Source organism: Cuculus canorus, chromosome 2 (assembly GCF_017976375.1).
Source record: "Cuculus canorus isolate bCucCan1 chromosome 2, bCucCan1.pri, whole genome shotgun sequence".
Taxonomy (NCBI): Eukaryota; Metazoa; Chordata; class Aves; order Cuculiformes; family Cuculidae; genus Cuculus; species Cuculus canorus.
In genome coordinates, this window is record NC_071402.1 from 121971076 (window position 1) to 121988204 (window position 17129).

Consider the following 17129-nt stretch of genomic DNA (forward strand, 5'->3'; position numbering starts at 1 on the left):
AAACTTTGTCACGGAAAGAGATACATCATGAGGGCTTTCTTTCTATATGCTCACGTACGCACAGTTTTGCTGATAACCACGTTGCATGATTTATTTCCTCTGTGATCAGGTATCACCAATAAACCTCTTCAGTTACTTTTCTGTAGTAGACTAGGGCTTGTGGACTTCTAAGTTAAGTTTGTGTCTATATATCACATTATTTCTTCAAGAAGTGCCAGTATTTCACAAGTATGTCACTTCATTGCACTTTGTACACTTTAAAAAAACCCACTAAAGACAGTTAAAATATGACTAAAAGTGCTGCAATGTGCAGAAATTATAAACTAATTATAATAGTGCTGCTTCGCAAATAGTTTTGTGATTGAGTTGCAGAACTGCTAAAACCAGCTGAAAATATTTGTCTATTTCAATGGAAAATTATTTCAAAATGAAGTGCAAAATAATTACCTTTTTATCTCTACGTTTTACTTCCTTAAGCGAATTGAAAAGTACAAAGAATGTGAAAAAAAGCTTAATGTACAAAACTTTTTAATAGCATATTTTAAGGATTAGGAGTCTATGGGGATAACATACATTTGCTCTTGGTCTATACTCAAACTAAAGAAGACATCTCAGAAACTCAGCAATAACGTGTTTTGATTTTCCTAAGTTATAAGAAGTGAGAGTTGCAAGGTAATAATTACAACACATCATAGCCTTGACATTTAAAATATCCTGTCTAACAATATAACATCCATTCATACACTGATGGGAAAACATTGAGCTCCTGTTTCAGTGAGTTATGTGAGCCACTGCATAGTCTCAGCGGAGGTAATGGGACTACTTGTATGTCAAAAGTGGATTCTCAGGAACTTGCTTAACCAAAATCTGATTTTGTCCTATGTTCTTTATCCATGGAGAGTTACAAAAGACTCCAACCTTCTTTGGTTTCAGCTTTGTTTTTTGTTATGTACCCTTTGAAAGAGAAGGCTATGATCTCATTGAATTGGACTGTAAGATTCTCATTCAATCACAGAAGACAAGTGTCGTTTTAATACTGGATTTCAAAACTTCAACAGCATTTTTCATCACTTGAAACAAAGAAAGATTAGAACTGCCACACATAAAAGCAGTATTTTAAGTTCATTCTCTAAAACCACAAAAAAAGTCAGCTTCATTAAAGCATAAGATGAGTGATGAGAGAAGTCAAATAATGTAACAATTGTACCAACACTAAGAGAGAAGAAGCAGAAGTCTCCTACAGTTTCTTACTTCACCCTAAGTAATATGCAGAAACACTAGCAAACTGCCTATAATGCCATATTTTTAAACCAATGCCTATATTTACACAAGAAAAGGAAAAAACAAATTCTAAACCAAACAAACAAACCCACTCCAAAATCCCACCAAATTAAAAAAAAGAAAAAACACATCAACCACACCCACATTTGATTGTTTACCTGTTCAATGCTAGGTTTCTCAAATGGGGGGCTTTCCAAAGATCCTTCTACTACGGGTTTTCCCATCTGTAAAATGCACTTCCTCAAAAGCTGATAAAAATATACAATAATTTAAAAATTAGCATATCTGCATACATAGAGTGAATGGAAGTCACAGGAACATAGCACATTGCAAGCAGTGCTGAAAAACCTCCTGCTTATATACGTCTGCTTGCTTAGTCAACTAAATTTATAGCTACTTAACTTTACTGTGAATTGCTTCATGTCTTCTTTGAAATGCATAAAGGCTTCTCTAAGCACATGACAGCTAAGTGAGTATCTGTGTCAACTGACTTTTCCCCACATTTAAGTGAAGAGCGTAAGCCTTGAAGATGGTCGTATGCACAGTTTACATATTGGACTCAGAGTCAGCTCCTGAACCATCTGGATGTCTTTTGGAATAAGGTATGGTACATCACAAGTACCATAACAACTAGCCCATGCTAAAGCATCACACTAGAAAAAAGAAAACCTCTAATTAGATGAAGTCAATACATTCATGAGGCACAGTGAAGTTGGCTTATGTGAAAAAGAGAGTGAAAAACTGAGATGCTAATACGTAAGTTTAGTTTACCTTGAACAGGTAGAAATAAACTTGCTTTGTGTCTGCATCTTCTTCTTTGTGGACACAAGTGAACAGATATTCCACATCCAATACAATCCCCAGGAGCCTATTCATTTCTTCTTCAGACACATTCTCCAGGTGAGAAACATGAGCAGCTAAACGAAATAAAAATACAAACCTGTAAAAAGCCTGCTGAGAGAACCAACAGCACAACTATTCCCCAGGATATCTCAAACTAAGCCATAATGGTAAAGGCACTGGTCCTATAACAACCTATTTGAACAGAATGTCTTACCAGAGGTGACTGAAATACTCATATATGTCATATAAGAGCAATTTGTAAAGGTAGTCCAGTGGCGGTAATTCCCAAGCAGAGGAATGATGGCTGGGTGGAATCATATCATCTGTTAACACTTAGAACAGACCACAGAAGTCCTGTCTGTATTAATATATTGCAGTATATAAACAAACACATATATGTGTGACCAAGAGTATATTCTGATCAAGAGCTATGCTTTTCAGACAAAGTTTCTTAACCAAAGAAAATAAATCCATAATTCCCACAAATCGGGTACTCCAGGAGTTGGTGCAAATAGTTCCTTATCCTGTGAAGATTAAAAGAAAATCTGCTCCATAGTTTTTTTTGTTTTAAACTGGACATTATTGGCTAAGTCTCTTACTTGCATAGCAGGTAAAGTCAAACTACGCTTTGTACACCCTACATTAACGAAGCTTTTGGAGACTGTACATCCTCATTTGTTCAGACGCTTACAAAAAAAGCATCTTTCAATATATCATAATTTACAAGTGGAAAACTCTATTTTATCATCTCCAAAGGCTAATACAGTTCCATATTTGTAATTTTCAAACGCTTGAGGCTTGTACATGTGAAGAGTGACATTCATTCCAAGCTGGTTCGAACAAGTGGCCCCAGGAAGACAGAAAGCAATTTAAATTAAAAAGTCAATTCTCAAAAAGAAGATATTTGCATTACAAAAGGCAACAATCTTTGCTGACTCCAGGCCAATGTACATGGTACGCATATCCCTTCCTCCAAAAGGACAAGAAAATACACTTCACAAAAAAAAGGAAAAATATTTAAAATGTTGGGCATGATAGGTTTCATATATTTAAATAACTTTTTATCAATATTTACTTCTTAGATAATTATTATTTTATCTTAGATATTTAATGTGATTAGAACTGGTAAGAAATTTTCAGCATAAGAGGAGAGGAACTGGGGAGAAATAACATTTGACTTGAAAATAATCATATATATATTGGCCACCCAGAAAAGATGGTTTACTTTGGAAAGTTTGGTATGACACCTGCCAAAACATTTAAATTCAATAAATTTGTGCAGCTTCAAATAAAAAGGACACCATGGCTTAGGACGCTAAAAAGACGTCAACAAAATATTCCACTTAAATAAACATTTGTAATACAGTCTCTGAAGTTCCGAGCATATGCTCAGGTCATTATGGGCTTTCTTCAATGACAAATATTCAGCATTCTAGATAGAATAAAACTATTTCATTCCTGTCCTTGAGCCAGATACCACAGAAATATAGAAAGGTTTGGCTTGGAAAGGAATTTTAAAGGTCATGTAGTACCATCCCTCCTGCAGTGAACAGGGACATCTTCAACTGGATCAGGCTGCTCAGAGCCCCAGGCAACCTGACCGTGAATGTTTCCAAGGATGACGCTTCTACTACCTCTCTCTGGGCAACCTGTTCCAGTGTTCCACTACCCTCAATGTAAAAAAAACTCTTCTTCATATCTAGTCTGAATCTACTCACTTTTAGTTTAAAAGCATTACTCCTCGTTCTACCACAACAGGCCCTGCTAAAAAGTTTGTTCCCATCATTCTTACAGGCCCCCTCTAAGTATTGAAAGGCCACGAGAAGGCCTTCCCAGAGCCTTCTCTTCTCCAGGCTGAACAGCTCCCACTCTCTCAGCCTTTTGTCATAAGAGCGGTATTCCAACCTTCTGATCATTTTTGCAGCCTTCTTCTGGACCTACTCCAACAGATCCATGTATTTTCTGTGCTGAGGGCTCCAGAGCTGGATGCACTACTTTAGGTGAGGTCATGCAGCCCAGGACATGGTTGGTCTTCTGGTCGGTCTGCAGGTGTACATTGCTAGCTTATGTCCAGCTTTCCATCCACCAGTGCCCTCAAGTCTTTCTACACAGGGCTGCTCTCAATCCCCTAATACCCAAGCCTGCATTGATATCAAGTGTTGCCCTGACCCAAATAGAGGACCTTGCACTTGGCTTTGCTGAACCTCATGAGGTTTCTCAACCTTTCTCAACCACTTCTCAAGCTTGTCCAGGTCCCTGTGGATAGCACCCCATCCCTCAGGTTTGACAACAACACAGGTTGGTGTTCTGTGCACCCTCAACAAGTCTGCACTCCGTCCTGCTGTCTATGTCATTGATGAAGGTAATAAACAGTACTGGTCCCAATATGGACTGCTGAGGGACATCACTTGTCACTGATCTCCATCTCAACACTGAGCCATTGATCACTACCCTTTGGATGCAACCATCCAACCAATTCTTCATCCACCAAACAGTCCATCCATCAAATCCATCTCTCTCCAATTTTCAGAGAAGGATGGTGTGTCAAAGGCTTTAACAGAAGTCCAGATGCATGACATGCATAGTCCTGCCCTTATGTACTGATGTAGTCATTCCACCATAGGCCACATTAACCAGGCAGGATTTGCCCTTGCAGAAGCAGTGCTGGCTGTCTCAAATCACCTCCATGTCCTTCATGTGCCTTAGTATAGCTTTTAGAAGGATCTGTTCTATGATCTTGCAGGCACAGAGGTGAGGCTGACAGGTTGGTAGTTCCCAGAGCTCTCCTTTCTACCCTTTTAAAACTGGGTGTGTGCAACATTTCCCTTTTTCCAGTCACCAGGGACTTCAGTGACTGCCATGACTTTCCAAGTATCACAGAGAGTGGCTTGGCAACTATATCAACCGATTCTCTCAGAACTCTGGGATGCATCTCATCAGGTCCTACAGACTTATGTGCGTTCATGTTCCTCAGGTAGTCATGAACCTGATCTTTTCTCATAGTGGGAGCAACTTGGTTCTCCTAGCCCCTGCCTGTGGTCCACTTACTTGAGAGCTGTGGAAAGAGAGATTGCCAGAGAAGACTAAGGCAAAAAAGTTGCTGATTGCCTCAGTACCTCATCCATTACTACCAGTCGTGTTCATCAGGGTGGGTATGCTTTCTTCGACCTTCCTTTTCTAGTTGAGAAATCTGTAAAAGGCCTTCTTATAATTCTTTGCATCCCTTGCCAAGTTGAGCTCCAGACACACCTTGACTTTCCTGACTCCATCCCTACACAACTGGGCAGCGTCCCTACACTTTTCCCAGAATATCCGTCCCTGCTTCCACTGTCTGTACATTTCCTTCTTGCCGGCAAGTCTCGACTCAGCCATGCCAATCTCATGCCTTCCTTCACTGATTTATTACACCTGGGGATCAAGAGCTCTTGTGCTGTATGAAAAGCATCCTTCAAGATCTGCTGGCTCTGTTCTGCTCCCTTGTCCCTGAGGACAGTTTCCTACAGAGTTTTAATGACTAACTTCTTGAATAGCTGGAAGTCTGCTTTCCTAAAATTCAGGGGACTGACTTTACTTTTTGCCTGACTCATATCCATAAATGCATATGAAGGTTTAATATTGCCAGCTGTCTGTTCTGACCTTGTAAAAGACAAAAATAAGCTTGATAAATGAATACATACCACTAAACAGATTTTTGTACCAAAAACTGCACTGGCTTGAAGATCGAACCATACCCCCCACAAGAGAGTTGTCTCAAGAAAGACTAAAGTCTAGGTTTACCTTTGGAAGGAAATAATAAATAAATAAATAAAAAGACAGCAAAACTGAACATCCTACGTTTTATATCAGCTATGGTTTTAAATCAGTACTGTGATTTCTAAAATCAATACTTCAATGGCTCTCCAAAGAAGAGAAAATGCTGCACAGATGATAATCTGAAGCTTGCACACATTGTGCTCAGTCAGGTTTCAAAGGCATTCAGCTGGAGCACACTAATTTAGAGGAGATGAATAGGAAATTTATCTTGGAACACATTGCTGAAAGAAATATTTTTGCTAGTAGTATGAGGAAGGGGACAACAACTCATTTCAGTTATTTCAAATGAAACATCATTCTCATTAGCTGCAGCTGGCAGAATAATAAACTTGACCTTTCTAGAAACAGCCATAAACAAAAATAGTTTGTTCCATAAGGTACATTTCACTGGTGCTGGTTTTACAATACAGGTTTTCCCTGGTTCCTTACCTAATGAGCAATGTAACACTCTTTAATAGCCCAAAAACAGTCTCAGCCTTTAGAAGAGCTGACTTTTTCCACAAAATATATAGCTATCCACAGATTCTGCTGAACAGGGAAGTGACACACGATATCTTGAAAGATTTAAAAACAAATAAAAAAAAATAAAACCTCTTTCTTCAAAGGCCAGGAATTAAAGGGATGGGTAACACAAGCTACCCTAACTGCATAAACAAAAGCAGAACAGAGAAGGTGCACGATGAAAGGTTGAAACTAACTTGGCTAAGCGACTGAGCTTTTTGTGATACTATGCATGTGTTAATCTTCTCCTGCAAGCAAAACAAGAGATCTGGAATATCAGGAAATCATATAGCTGCTGAAAAGCCCAGATCAAATGTAATAAGAGCATAAAAGGAAAAGAGAGCAGAAATAGAAATAAATCCCAATTTAACAAAAAAAAAAGTGTCCCACATGAAGATATTATTTTCAAAAAAAAAAGAAAAAAAGGACCCATTGTGAAAGTTTTAGATTTTCTTTTTCTTATTTCACTGTCCTAAGGTTTGGATATCACCAAAAATTAAATAGCAATTGCTTCTTTTTTATTAGTTCTGAACTCTACTTTAGCTCAACTTCTATTCAGTATTTACTAACGTGTACAGAAAAAGTCCTCAGCTTTTATTTTGGATGTGCCCAAATTCTTAAAAAAAAACCCACAGTGTTTCACCACTCTTCTTCAGTCTATGTGGGTAACAAATCATTATTTATTATTAGTCTGGGGGAAAAAAACAAACATACAAACAAACCACAACAGTTTTTAACAGTGGGTTTTGAGCAATTGCTTCCTAGATATGCAAGTTGTCTGTGCAACGATTTAGACAATTCTAAAGATATACAACCCCCAGTACTATTATCTGTGACATGGAAAAGGTGCAGTTCTTTTTGCAAGGAAAAGCACCTGGCTTAGCACTGTTTAAGAATACTTTATAGCTTATTCTGTAGTAAGAAAATACAATACAGCCTACAGAAGTGACTCATTCATGTTGTAACTATGGCAGCTGACAGATAAAACAATGTGAAGTCAATGCATGTGATACATAAAGTATAAAAAACTGTAATGGGTAGCTTAAAAGTGGGTTTGCGTCTTAACAATTTAAGATGCCTGGGTTGTTAGAAGTTGTACTTTAGTTCAATCTCTTCAAAACTCATTTTAGGATATTCCAAACATATTTTAATCTAAGTTAAGTGACATTTATATTCAATCGTAACTCGCATTTCTAAGTCTTGGCATAGCATCTTGACTTCAGTCTCACAGGAGCGGAGACTTCTAAGTAGAATCACATGGATTGCAGGGGAAAGGCAAACGCTTTACCCAAAGCATGGCTGCAGCTGCGGCAGGGTTCGGTGAGGCTGACAACCGTCTGCTGCAGGTCTGCTCGGGGAGGCGTGGGAGGTGGGTTGGGGTTCTTCCAGCCATTGCATTTACAGGATTCCTCAGCCTGAAATCAAAGGAAAGGGATATCGATCAACAGTGTAAAACCAGGAACTTGTTGGAACTGCATTATTTCAAAAGCAATAAAAAAATAACATTATTAATTACAAGGGACTTTTTGCTTTATTGTGATGTTTTGGGGGGCTTTTCAGGGTGTTTTGTTGTTGCTGTGTTTGGCTTTCATTGTGTTGGGTATTTTTTACCACATATTTAGACTTAATTTTCTAGAAATAATCATAAGTAGAAAAGCATCCCAAATAAAGAGATTAACATAGTTCTGGTAAGCAAATTGTGCTCAGAATAACACACAAACTCTGTTCCTTTACAGAAAGCCCTCACTCTAGCTCCTAAATGAAAGGATTCAACCATTTACTAGTACATCAACACATACAGATTTTGCCACAAAGATAGTTTTAATAATTTAAACACAAATAGGTTATCTAACAGGCAACACGTTTATCCCCGCCTTATCAGTTATACCAGCAACAAGAAATTGTGCAACTAAAACAAGCCCATGACAAAACAAGCAAAGTTAACTAGACACTGACATAAGCAAACAATAACTGCATTATTGGAGAAAGCTGTCTAAAGAAAAGCAATGGATGCGAAAAGACAGTGACCCTACCAATGAAACATGCTGCTTACTCTGTGAAGTTTATTTGCACTCAGTAACTGTGAAACCCCGCAGACAGATGCAGCTAAAAGGGGTGACCACGGAGGGAGAAGTTGTGACTTGGGTAATCATGTTTCAAATCATTCAAAAGTTCAAAGTACGAACTCTAGTTATCCAAAGAGCAGCTTTATAGGAGGGAATTTTCTTCTGCATATTGAAAAGATCTTAGTTATTTTGATGGTGAAGTTCTTCTAACAGCATTCATATCCCTAAGTGAGGATCTATTCAGAAGAAAAAGTGTGCTTTTCTACTGTTCACAGATATCTGTGCATAGGACTGTAACAAGATACTCATGAATTTGCAGTGCCAAGACCTTTGTGAGGAAAGTATGCCAACTGCTGCATAATATTTACAACTGAAACAACCTCAGTAGGAAAAATTGTGATGTTAACATATTCTGCATTAATGCATTATTTTTCAAGCTGATTCTGAATATATTTAATGCAATCTATTTCAGGAACCTATTTAATTTGCCCTTATGTTTCCAAATCCCATTTTACCTAAGGAAGAAGCAGCCAGGAGAGGCAAAGAGGAACACAGTTTTACAGCTCCTAAGACTGACAGCTTTGTAGATTGACGGTAAATTGTTTTTCCAAACTAATTTCAATATTCAGTAACCTAAGTACCAAGAAAATTGTCTCCTGCAGTTTTCTGAGCATCACATGATGTTTGTACCATCTCTAACACTTAAGCGTTTATCTGGGCTGGGCTTCTAGCCCGAGGTCCCATTGTGTCCGACTGCCCCGAGCAGTCTGGCAAGTCTGAAGGAGTGCGAGTGGCATTTTCAACAGGCAGAGCCATCAGGATGACTCAGAAATCCACCTGCAAGTGTCCAGCAAAACCAATTTAACATACTTCCCTAAGAAAGGGGACAAGCTCTGTCATCTGAACCCTCTGGTTCTCCAAATGTACTGTGTGGGAGCAGCCTGCCTGCCACCACATGTACTTAGAACGTGGCATCAGGGAGGTTTCAGTTTGATATGTGGAGAAGATAAAACAATTTTTTAAAGCCTCATAAAACATAAAAATTTAGAGATTTTTTTTCTCTGAGTGGAAGTATTTCACAGAAGCTTACCACACAATGTTTACTATCAAGCCTTAAGAACTATAAACAGTGAGTAACTACACAAACTTTAGTGTCACACAATAATTAACAGCAAAGATATAAAGAAACAGATGTACAAGTGGAGATAACAGCTTAGTTAAACTGCCAAAAATAAATATCAACCCACCCACAGAAGAATAAAAACAGCATGTTCAATGGCAGATTTTTTCTGCCCTCTGTGGTATTTCCTTGCCAGATCTTTTTGAAGCAGATGTTAATTTGTATTGCTTGAATTATACCAGACACCTTTCTCTAACAACTATTAGAGTGGGAGTTTTTCAGTAACCTCTCTATAAAATGCCACAATGAGCATAGATGTTCTGTTAACCAAGGGGAAACATAATCCAAAAAGGTCCTCTTTAAAACTGAGCTTTCATTGTAGATGTTGACACTGCAAGTATTTTGCAGTGAATACGCAATGTGCATTCCTCAGTAGCTTAAATTGCTGAGTTGTTGTAAGTCTTCCACAGTGTTTTGTTCACTCAGTCCTTTCTCTGACAATCTTCAGCTTTTTCTTTTCTTTCTTTCTTTTTTTTTTTTATTTTCTAATGAAAAGCAGATGAGTGACATTAAAGTATGACTTCACCTTCATGAAAATGTAATTTAAGATCAAAACTGTTTTATGGGGAGGAAGAAAAAGAAGCATTTGAATTTGTACATACAGTCCTTGAAGTTTTTCTGCAGAACTTTAATAAAGACACTGGAGAAAGCTGGGGACTTCTGCCGTACTGAAGCTTGCATAATGATTGTGATCTTTGCAGGCCTAGGGAATCATGCACGCTTCATCTTCATTGGTGAGTTTTAATAAAACACAAAAATTACACACTTTTGCCTGCACCCTGTTCTCCCAGCCTTCCCCCCCTCCAAAAAAAAAACCCACAAAAAACAAACAAACCAACCCAGTGCAGAAATTATGTACATTTTTCAATGTACAATATAATGTCCATCTTTTTTTTTTTAACTCCTTCCATGTTACATGGAGTGTTATGTGGAAAATTAAACTGAGGAACAGCTCAGGCCAATGAAAACAGCAACTCTGGACAAAATAGAAATATTGTTTCCTTTAAAATACTGATATAGGTAAAAAAATACAGAAATAATACAGTGAAATAATACAGAACATTTTAACATAGTTTGTTAACATTCATATTTAAAAAGGAAGCACCTGAAAGTTACAACATTTCACACCTTGGCCCCTTTTAAGTGAGTTTCAGGTGTCTAAATAATAGTATTGAAGAAATGAAGAGTGTTACAGTAACTTACAGACTAAAACATTCCTCCCATTCTGGATAGTGAAATAGGCATAGCAATGTGTCAAACTTCAAGCTAAGTCAATTACAAAGTAAAAGAACACAACAGTCTTGAAACTGCTTTTAAATCAGATGTTGTGCCAGGCTTTCTTTCCAACTCAAAATCATACAGGTTGCCCTGTCTGGTAACCAAGATGCAAAGCAGACTCAACAGATTATATATACACAGCATTACACATCTTTCTATTTTCAGCAAGAATAATTACTCTAGAAAGAATATTCTTTCTCTCAACACAAATGCTGTGCAAAATACCCTAAAAATTTTCTTCTGCAAGCCATAATCTCAAATAAATGATTTTAAGAAAGAACATCACACGAATCATAACAAACAGATTCATGAATTTAAAGTACATATTTTTCTTACTCAAATGTCCAGTACCCAGCAACCAGACACTTAGACACTGCTTGGAGATGTACAGGAAATTGGCTGACTCATTTGTCTTTAAAAAAACAAAATAACCAGTTCAATGTTCAGCTGTAAGGTCATGTTCTTTATTTACTGATCAAACCAAGTATTTTATTCCCTGTATTTTCCAGTTTCACTTACAGAATAGATACAGGCAGCAACACAAAGCTTTTATTGATAATAAGGACCAAATTCCCACCTTGTAAAGTTAATGGCAGATTTCCAATTTAATTTGAAGGAAGATATTTTAATTGGGCGTGTAAGACATCATAAAATAGATTCCCTCCACTATGAAAACAATCATAACAAAGCTTTATATGCCTTGTACATCTTACTATTTCAACAGAAATCAACTTTAATACATTTCCAGTTGAGCTTCAAGGAGCTGTACTCACACTATACAGAGTCCAGCAGTAATACAGCCGAGTCTGCCTCATCTTAACTTAGAAAAGTCAGGGGGAAAATATTTCATTCTGGAAATGGTGGTACATACACATACACCCTATGAACTCTTTTTTATGTGTTGGAGCAGGAAGACTCCACACAGATCCCTCCAGGATCAGCAACAGGAAGAAGTGCCTCTACCCAGGACCAGCAGCTGGTCTGGAGCCTGCAACCCAGATTTTACTTCAACGTCTGCCCCTCGCTCACCTGCCACAGGACCCTTGGCCAAGCCATCTCATCATAACCCTTCTCACTCACTGTCCATTTTGTTTATCTGAAGCACAAGGTATTTTGTCAAGGAGGTATTATATTCTGCTACTTGTGCAAATGCCTTAGACTACTGGGCTCTAAATACACTTACAAGCATCCAGACATTAATCTAAGGTATATATAAGGAGATATTACAGAAAACTTAGTGTACTAAAATAGTACATATTTCAACTTGTTTATAAGCAAAACTCCCAGTGAGGCTGGAAAGAGCATTGTATTTTCACATACTATAAACAAAGACAGAAAAAAAAGCCAAGCAGACTTCCTCCTCCATCTTCATTAAATATACTTATGTGTGTAAGTCACACAGAACTACTTTTATATAAAAGTGTTTCAAGCTTGCAGACCTAATGCTCAGTTTCACACTGGACAAAACCAAAACGATGTATGCAGCCATTTGTATGTGCACAGATATAGCAAGTGCCAAATACAAAATCCTGCACAACATAGAGCACTACTGTGTACTTCCAAAAGGCATGAAATCTGTGCCAACTCCTTACATATATCTTATTGTTCAGAACATACTTTCTTCCTCAACACAGAAACTTGGGCATTTAAGAAGGTTCTGTTTTGGTTATTTTTTTTATTTATTTTTTTTTTTTATGCAGAAGAGCCTGTTCTCTCCCTTCCACCCCAATCTTTTTTCACCGGGGAAGAAGTCAAGCAGAACATCTCCACAGCTACAACTCTCCTGTCCCAATTCCTTATTGGGAAAAAGCAACAAACCCCATATTTCTGTAGCCTGGACAGCAGCTCCCTTTAAATGCTCAGAATACATACACACAAAACATGTCTTTGCCTGCAGCCTTTGACCGTGTTTCCCATGAAGAAAAGGGATTGCCGAAGAAGGACCAGAAAAGGTCTCTCTTGGGGACTAGGCACTCTACCCAAAAGCAGCACCTTCCATCCTTTTCATCTCAGCATTTCTGCTGTCAGCAGTGAGACATGGCTACCAACCTCTCCAACTTCTTGTGCTACTCCTCTTCATCCCTAGCAAACACATACTCCTTGCCTCTGCCACTTCCCAGCATCTCTGAGGTTAAGCTCCTAATAAATCCTGTGTGCTGAATTTTGTGATGAATTTTACATGGGAGAAGGTGATTGATGCTAAGGATGCCATTAGGTATTTTCTGCACTCCAACTTGTACAGCTTTATGTAAATTTACACAAAATTCACGTGTGTCCGCTACTTGAATGAACACAGATTTCCCCTTCGGAAATGATGTGAATATTTGCTCTCTCTCACTCTTTCACACTCACACACACAAATCCAAAATAAATGGAAGAAGTTGCAAAAGTTGCAAAAGTTGCAAAAGTTCAAAGCTACACTGTACAGTTTCTGGCAAACCACTAATATTATAAGCCAAGTAGTGTTGTTTCGGAGCACCTGCCAGGTGTTCAGGAAGAAAAATAACACATTCCTCCACCCTGCTTCATCCTTCCCCCTTTATCCCACAGGAGAAGGTGCTTGATTAGTTTACAAGGACCTTCCCGTCTGTCTACTTGCTTCTGGTTTGTGACCTGAAAGAAAGCTGCCTTCCACTCAAGTACTGCAGTGAAATAGCAAAGGTATGGTTTGCATTTTAATCTGAACATAGAGCAGCATTTATTGCTGTGGCTGTGCCTAGATCCTGGCAGGAGGAAGAGGCCCTTGGACATGGGTCCCACTCCCTCCATCACTGGAGTGCCAATGAGGCATGCACCCAGGACTTCTCACAAAGACACCACAGCAGAGCACGGGCAGTATGAGCTGTCACTGCACTGCAACCCACCAACAAAGCCCTGTGAGAGGGAAAGAAGGGCTGGTGACAGGCTGTGGTGCGCCCTTCTCCCCTCCTAAATGGCACTTGTCTCCCTTCCAACAAAGCACATGCAGCAGTACAATATGGGGGAAAAAGCAAAGGGTTTGGGAGAAGACAAGGTTGTCTGCACTACTCCGTGGCACAGCTATCTCTGTGGGGCAAAACACCCCAGGAGAAGGCTTTTGCTGTCACAAAGATCATCCTCAGGTATACCAGGGAAGAAAAAAGCAATTGATACACATGCACTCCAACCTGCCTGTGAAAATCCTACTCGCCCTACAACCAGCTTCATTTAACAGCAAGTCTTGGTAACATTTTGAAATGTGAGAGAGAACGGAGGTCTTAGCACTGGGGAACACTTCAAACTGTGCCACCCAGCCTGCAGTGAGGGCTGCAAGTTTCAAGTACCTGAGCTGCTCTTTTAACTTACTGACACTGGTGCAATCTCACAATGTCCCACGTATGCACCAAAGCTAAAGCAGATTTGTAAACAGCTAAAAATCGAAATGTGTCTGGCTTCCTTAATTTGACCTCACATGACAGCACTGTGCCATGCCTTCACCCTACTGCTAAAGCTCCTCACAACACCAGACCAGACTACAAAGCCACACCATGATACTCCCTCAAGTGCATTAGTTTGGCATTTCACTTCACGTTTGCCCCTTTGAGGCTTCCAAAGTAAAGGAACAGAGAAAATAAGATTCACATTTCTCACAAACAGCTATTTTCAAGGCTGAACGCATGACTAGCGGATTTGACGTGACCACTGCCAATCTGAACATGTCAGACCTGCCGTGCATCCAGGAATTGCCCTGACAGCAGCAGCACAGCTCCACGCTCCAGGGGCCTCCCTTGAGTGCCGCATGTGCCACAGACTACAACGCCAGCTGTCACAGACCCCCAAGGGTGGGAGCGACAGCCCTGACCGGGCTCGCTCCCACAAACCAGCAAGTCCTGCTTCTCCCACTGAGAAGAAAATCGCAGGTGGAAGGAAAGCGCTTGTGGAGGGATACCCCGGGCAGCTCTCCCGGGCAGGAGATAGCGAAGAGGTCCCCGCAGGGGCAGCGGAGAGGCGGGCACGGGGACGCCACCGGCGGGGACACAACTTCCCCGAGCCGGGAGGCCGCGCCCCTTCGCCGCTCTGCCAAAGCACCCGGCGCCGGTGCCAGCCGGGGGCAGCGGCTTTTCCCATGTCAACAGCTCCGCGCTGCGAGGCCGCCAGACCCGGGCGGGCAGGTGTCTCCGGGCCCCGCCGAGATGTCCCCGCTCCCGGTGCCGGGCGGGCAGGTGTCCTCGCGCCCCGGCAGCGCCGCGCTCGCACCCGGCACCGGGAGCCGCCCCGCCCGCCGCCGCCTCCCGCGGGAGGACGGACGGACAGACAAACGGACGGCGGGGGCGGCCGCCACCGGGCGGTGCCGCCCCCGCGTCTCGGGTTCAGTTTTGCGACCCCCGACCGGGGGAGCGGGATTCGCCGGAGCCGCCGGTTCCGCGGGCAGCGCCGCGCTGCAGCCGGGCCGCCTCCCGCCCTCCCTCCCCGCCGCCAATCCCCACCCTCCGTGGGCGGGTGGGCGCCCGCGGCCGGGTACCTTGCAAGCGGAGTAGACGCCCAGCTTTTCCAGCTTCTTGGCCCGCGGCGCCGCGCGGAGCTGCGCCTTCTTCCCGGCGGTGCGCGCCGAGCCGGGTCCCCCGGGGCTCTCGGCGGCCACGCGGGCCGCGCCCCCGGCGGCCGGGGAGCCCTGCTGCACCCCCCCCGCCCCGCCGCCCGCCGCCCCGGCGCCGCCAGCCTCCGCCATGCCCGCGGCGCGGCGGCCGGCGCGGTGCGCCCGGCCCTGGACCCTCCCCTTCGCCGCGGCGCCGCCGCCGGCTGCTCCCCGGGAGGGGAGGGGAGGCGGGGGGGCGCGCTGGAGGAGGGACGCGCCGCTCCGCGGGCGGCTCCTGCCCCGCCGGGAAGGGGCGGGGGGGGGTGGGGGGGGGCGGCTGCCGCCTGCTGCCGCCGCGACCGCGGGGGGCGCGGCCGTGTCCCTGCGCGGGGGCGGGCGGTGGCACCCGCTGAGCCGGCACGGAGCCATCCCGGCCCTCCCTCCGCCGGGCTGCGGGAGAGTCGCGTTAGAGAGCGGCGGCGTCGCCGGCTGCTCCGCTCCTGCGCCCCGGGGAGCCGGTCCGCTCAGTACCGCCGCTTCGTTTGGCTTCACCGTTGCATTTCCACGCTACCCGCCTTTAAATGATTTTTTATTTTCACTCGAGATGCTCTCTAGCTCAACACCAGCCGATTTAAAATGCAGGAGAAATCAAAAATTCTTTGCTTACGTCATGGTTTTGGGGCTTGCTTTTGTTTTGTCCAGGAACAAGCATTGACAGGCGGTCAATTTATGTCTTAAAGCAATTAACCTTTCACTGCAGGCTAAAATTAAGTAAACGATCCCACCACAGAAAACCACAGTGTGCACGGAAGAAAGTGCCTCGGTGCTAAAAGTTACACAAACTAGTCCTATATGTTAGTTATAAAATCACAAAAACTATATAGGATATTCAATTATAATAGGTTAGTAACTTATAACAAATAACGTCTTCCTTCAGTCGTAAAGTGATTACCTTTAAATTGCAAGCTAAAATTAAGTAAATGATCCTACCACAGAAAACTGTGCTGTGTGCACAGAAGCGAACCCCTCGGTTTTGAGGCGGTTACACTCCCTTGCACGTATTTAAAAACGTGGTTGTGCCGTGAGAAACCACAAATGGCAATTCTATAGCACAATATCGCACAGTTTAAAAGGTTGGGATTGAGGCTGGGAGGTTGCGTGGGATCTCCAGCTCTTTGATGTATTAAGACTGAAGAAGCAGCACTGTTAGTTTGGAAGGAAATCATAGAATCACTGAATCATAGAATGGTTTGGCTTGGAAGGGACCTTAAATAATCCCAGTGCGTACAAAGCTTTTGGAGATGCAGGGCCTCGCCACCTTGTATGGGTCAAACAAAGACGACTCCAGACTCCGTGCAAAGTTAGGAGCAGTATTTGGAGGGGTGGGAGAGGAGGAGTAAGAAAAGACTCTCCTTGTCATCTCCTCCTTCCCTCACTCCCGTTTTCTCAGCTGGGTATATATATTTTCAATCGTAACGTTATACAGCGAGTCGGCAGTCATTAAATAAGAAAGAAGAACGGAATAAAACACTGTAATGTAATGAAAAATTGGGTTTGTTTTGGGGAAGTTGGGGAGGGGGTCGGTTTGGGGGTTTTTTTGTTTGTTTGTTTGTTTTTTGCTGAGGTTTTATAA

The 17129-nt window shown here is 42.2% G+C and overlaps 1 protein-coding gene across 3 annotated transcripts in view; it reads right to left on the bottom strand.

Moving 5' to 3' along the window:
* KAT2B (lysine acetyltransferase 2B) overlaps nt 1–15664 on the bottom strand; it is a 43782-nt gene extending 28118 nt beyond the window's left edge. For all 3 annotated transcript variants that reach the window (XM_054058663.1, XM_054058664.1, XM_054058665.1), the window contains exons 1-4: nt 15443–15664; nt 7727–7853; nt 2053–2198; nt 1440–1529 (exon numbers count right to left, since the gene is read on the bottom strand). In XM_054058663.1, the coding sequence (XP_053914638.1) occupies nt 1440–1529; nt 2053–2198; nt 7727–7853; nt 15443–15649 (570 nt within the window). In that variant the 5' untranslated portion in view covers nt 15650–15664. The remainder of the gene's footprint in view (nt 1–1439; nt 1530–2052; nt 2199–7726; nt 7854–15442) is intronic.
* Between the last annotated feature and the right edge of the window lie 1465 nt (nt 15665–17129).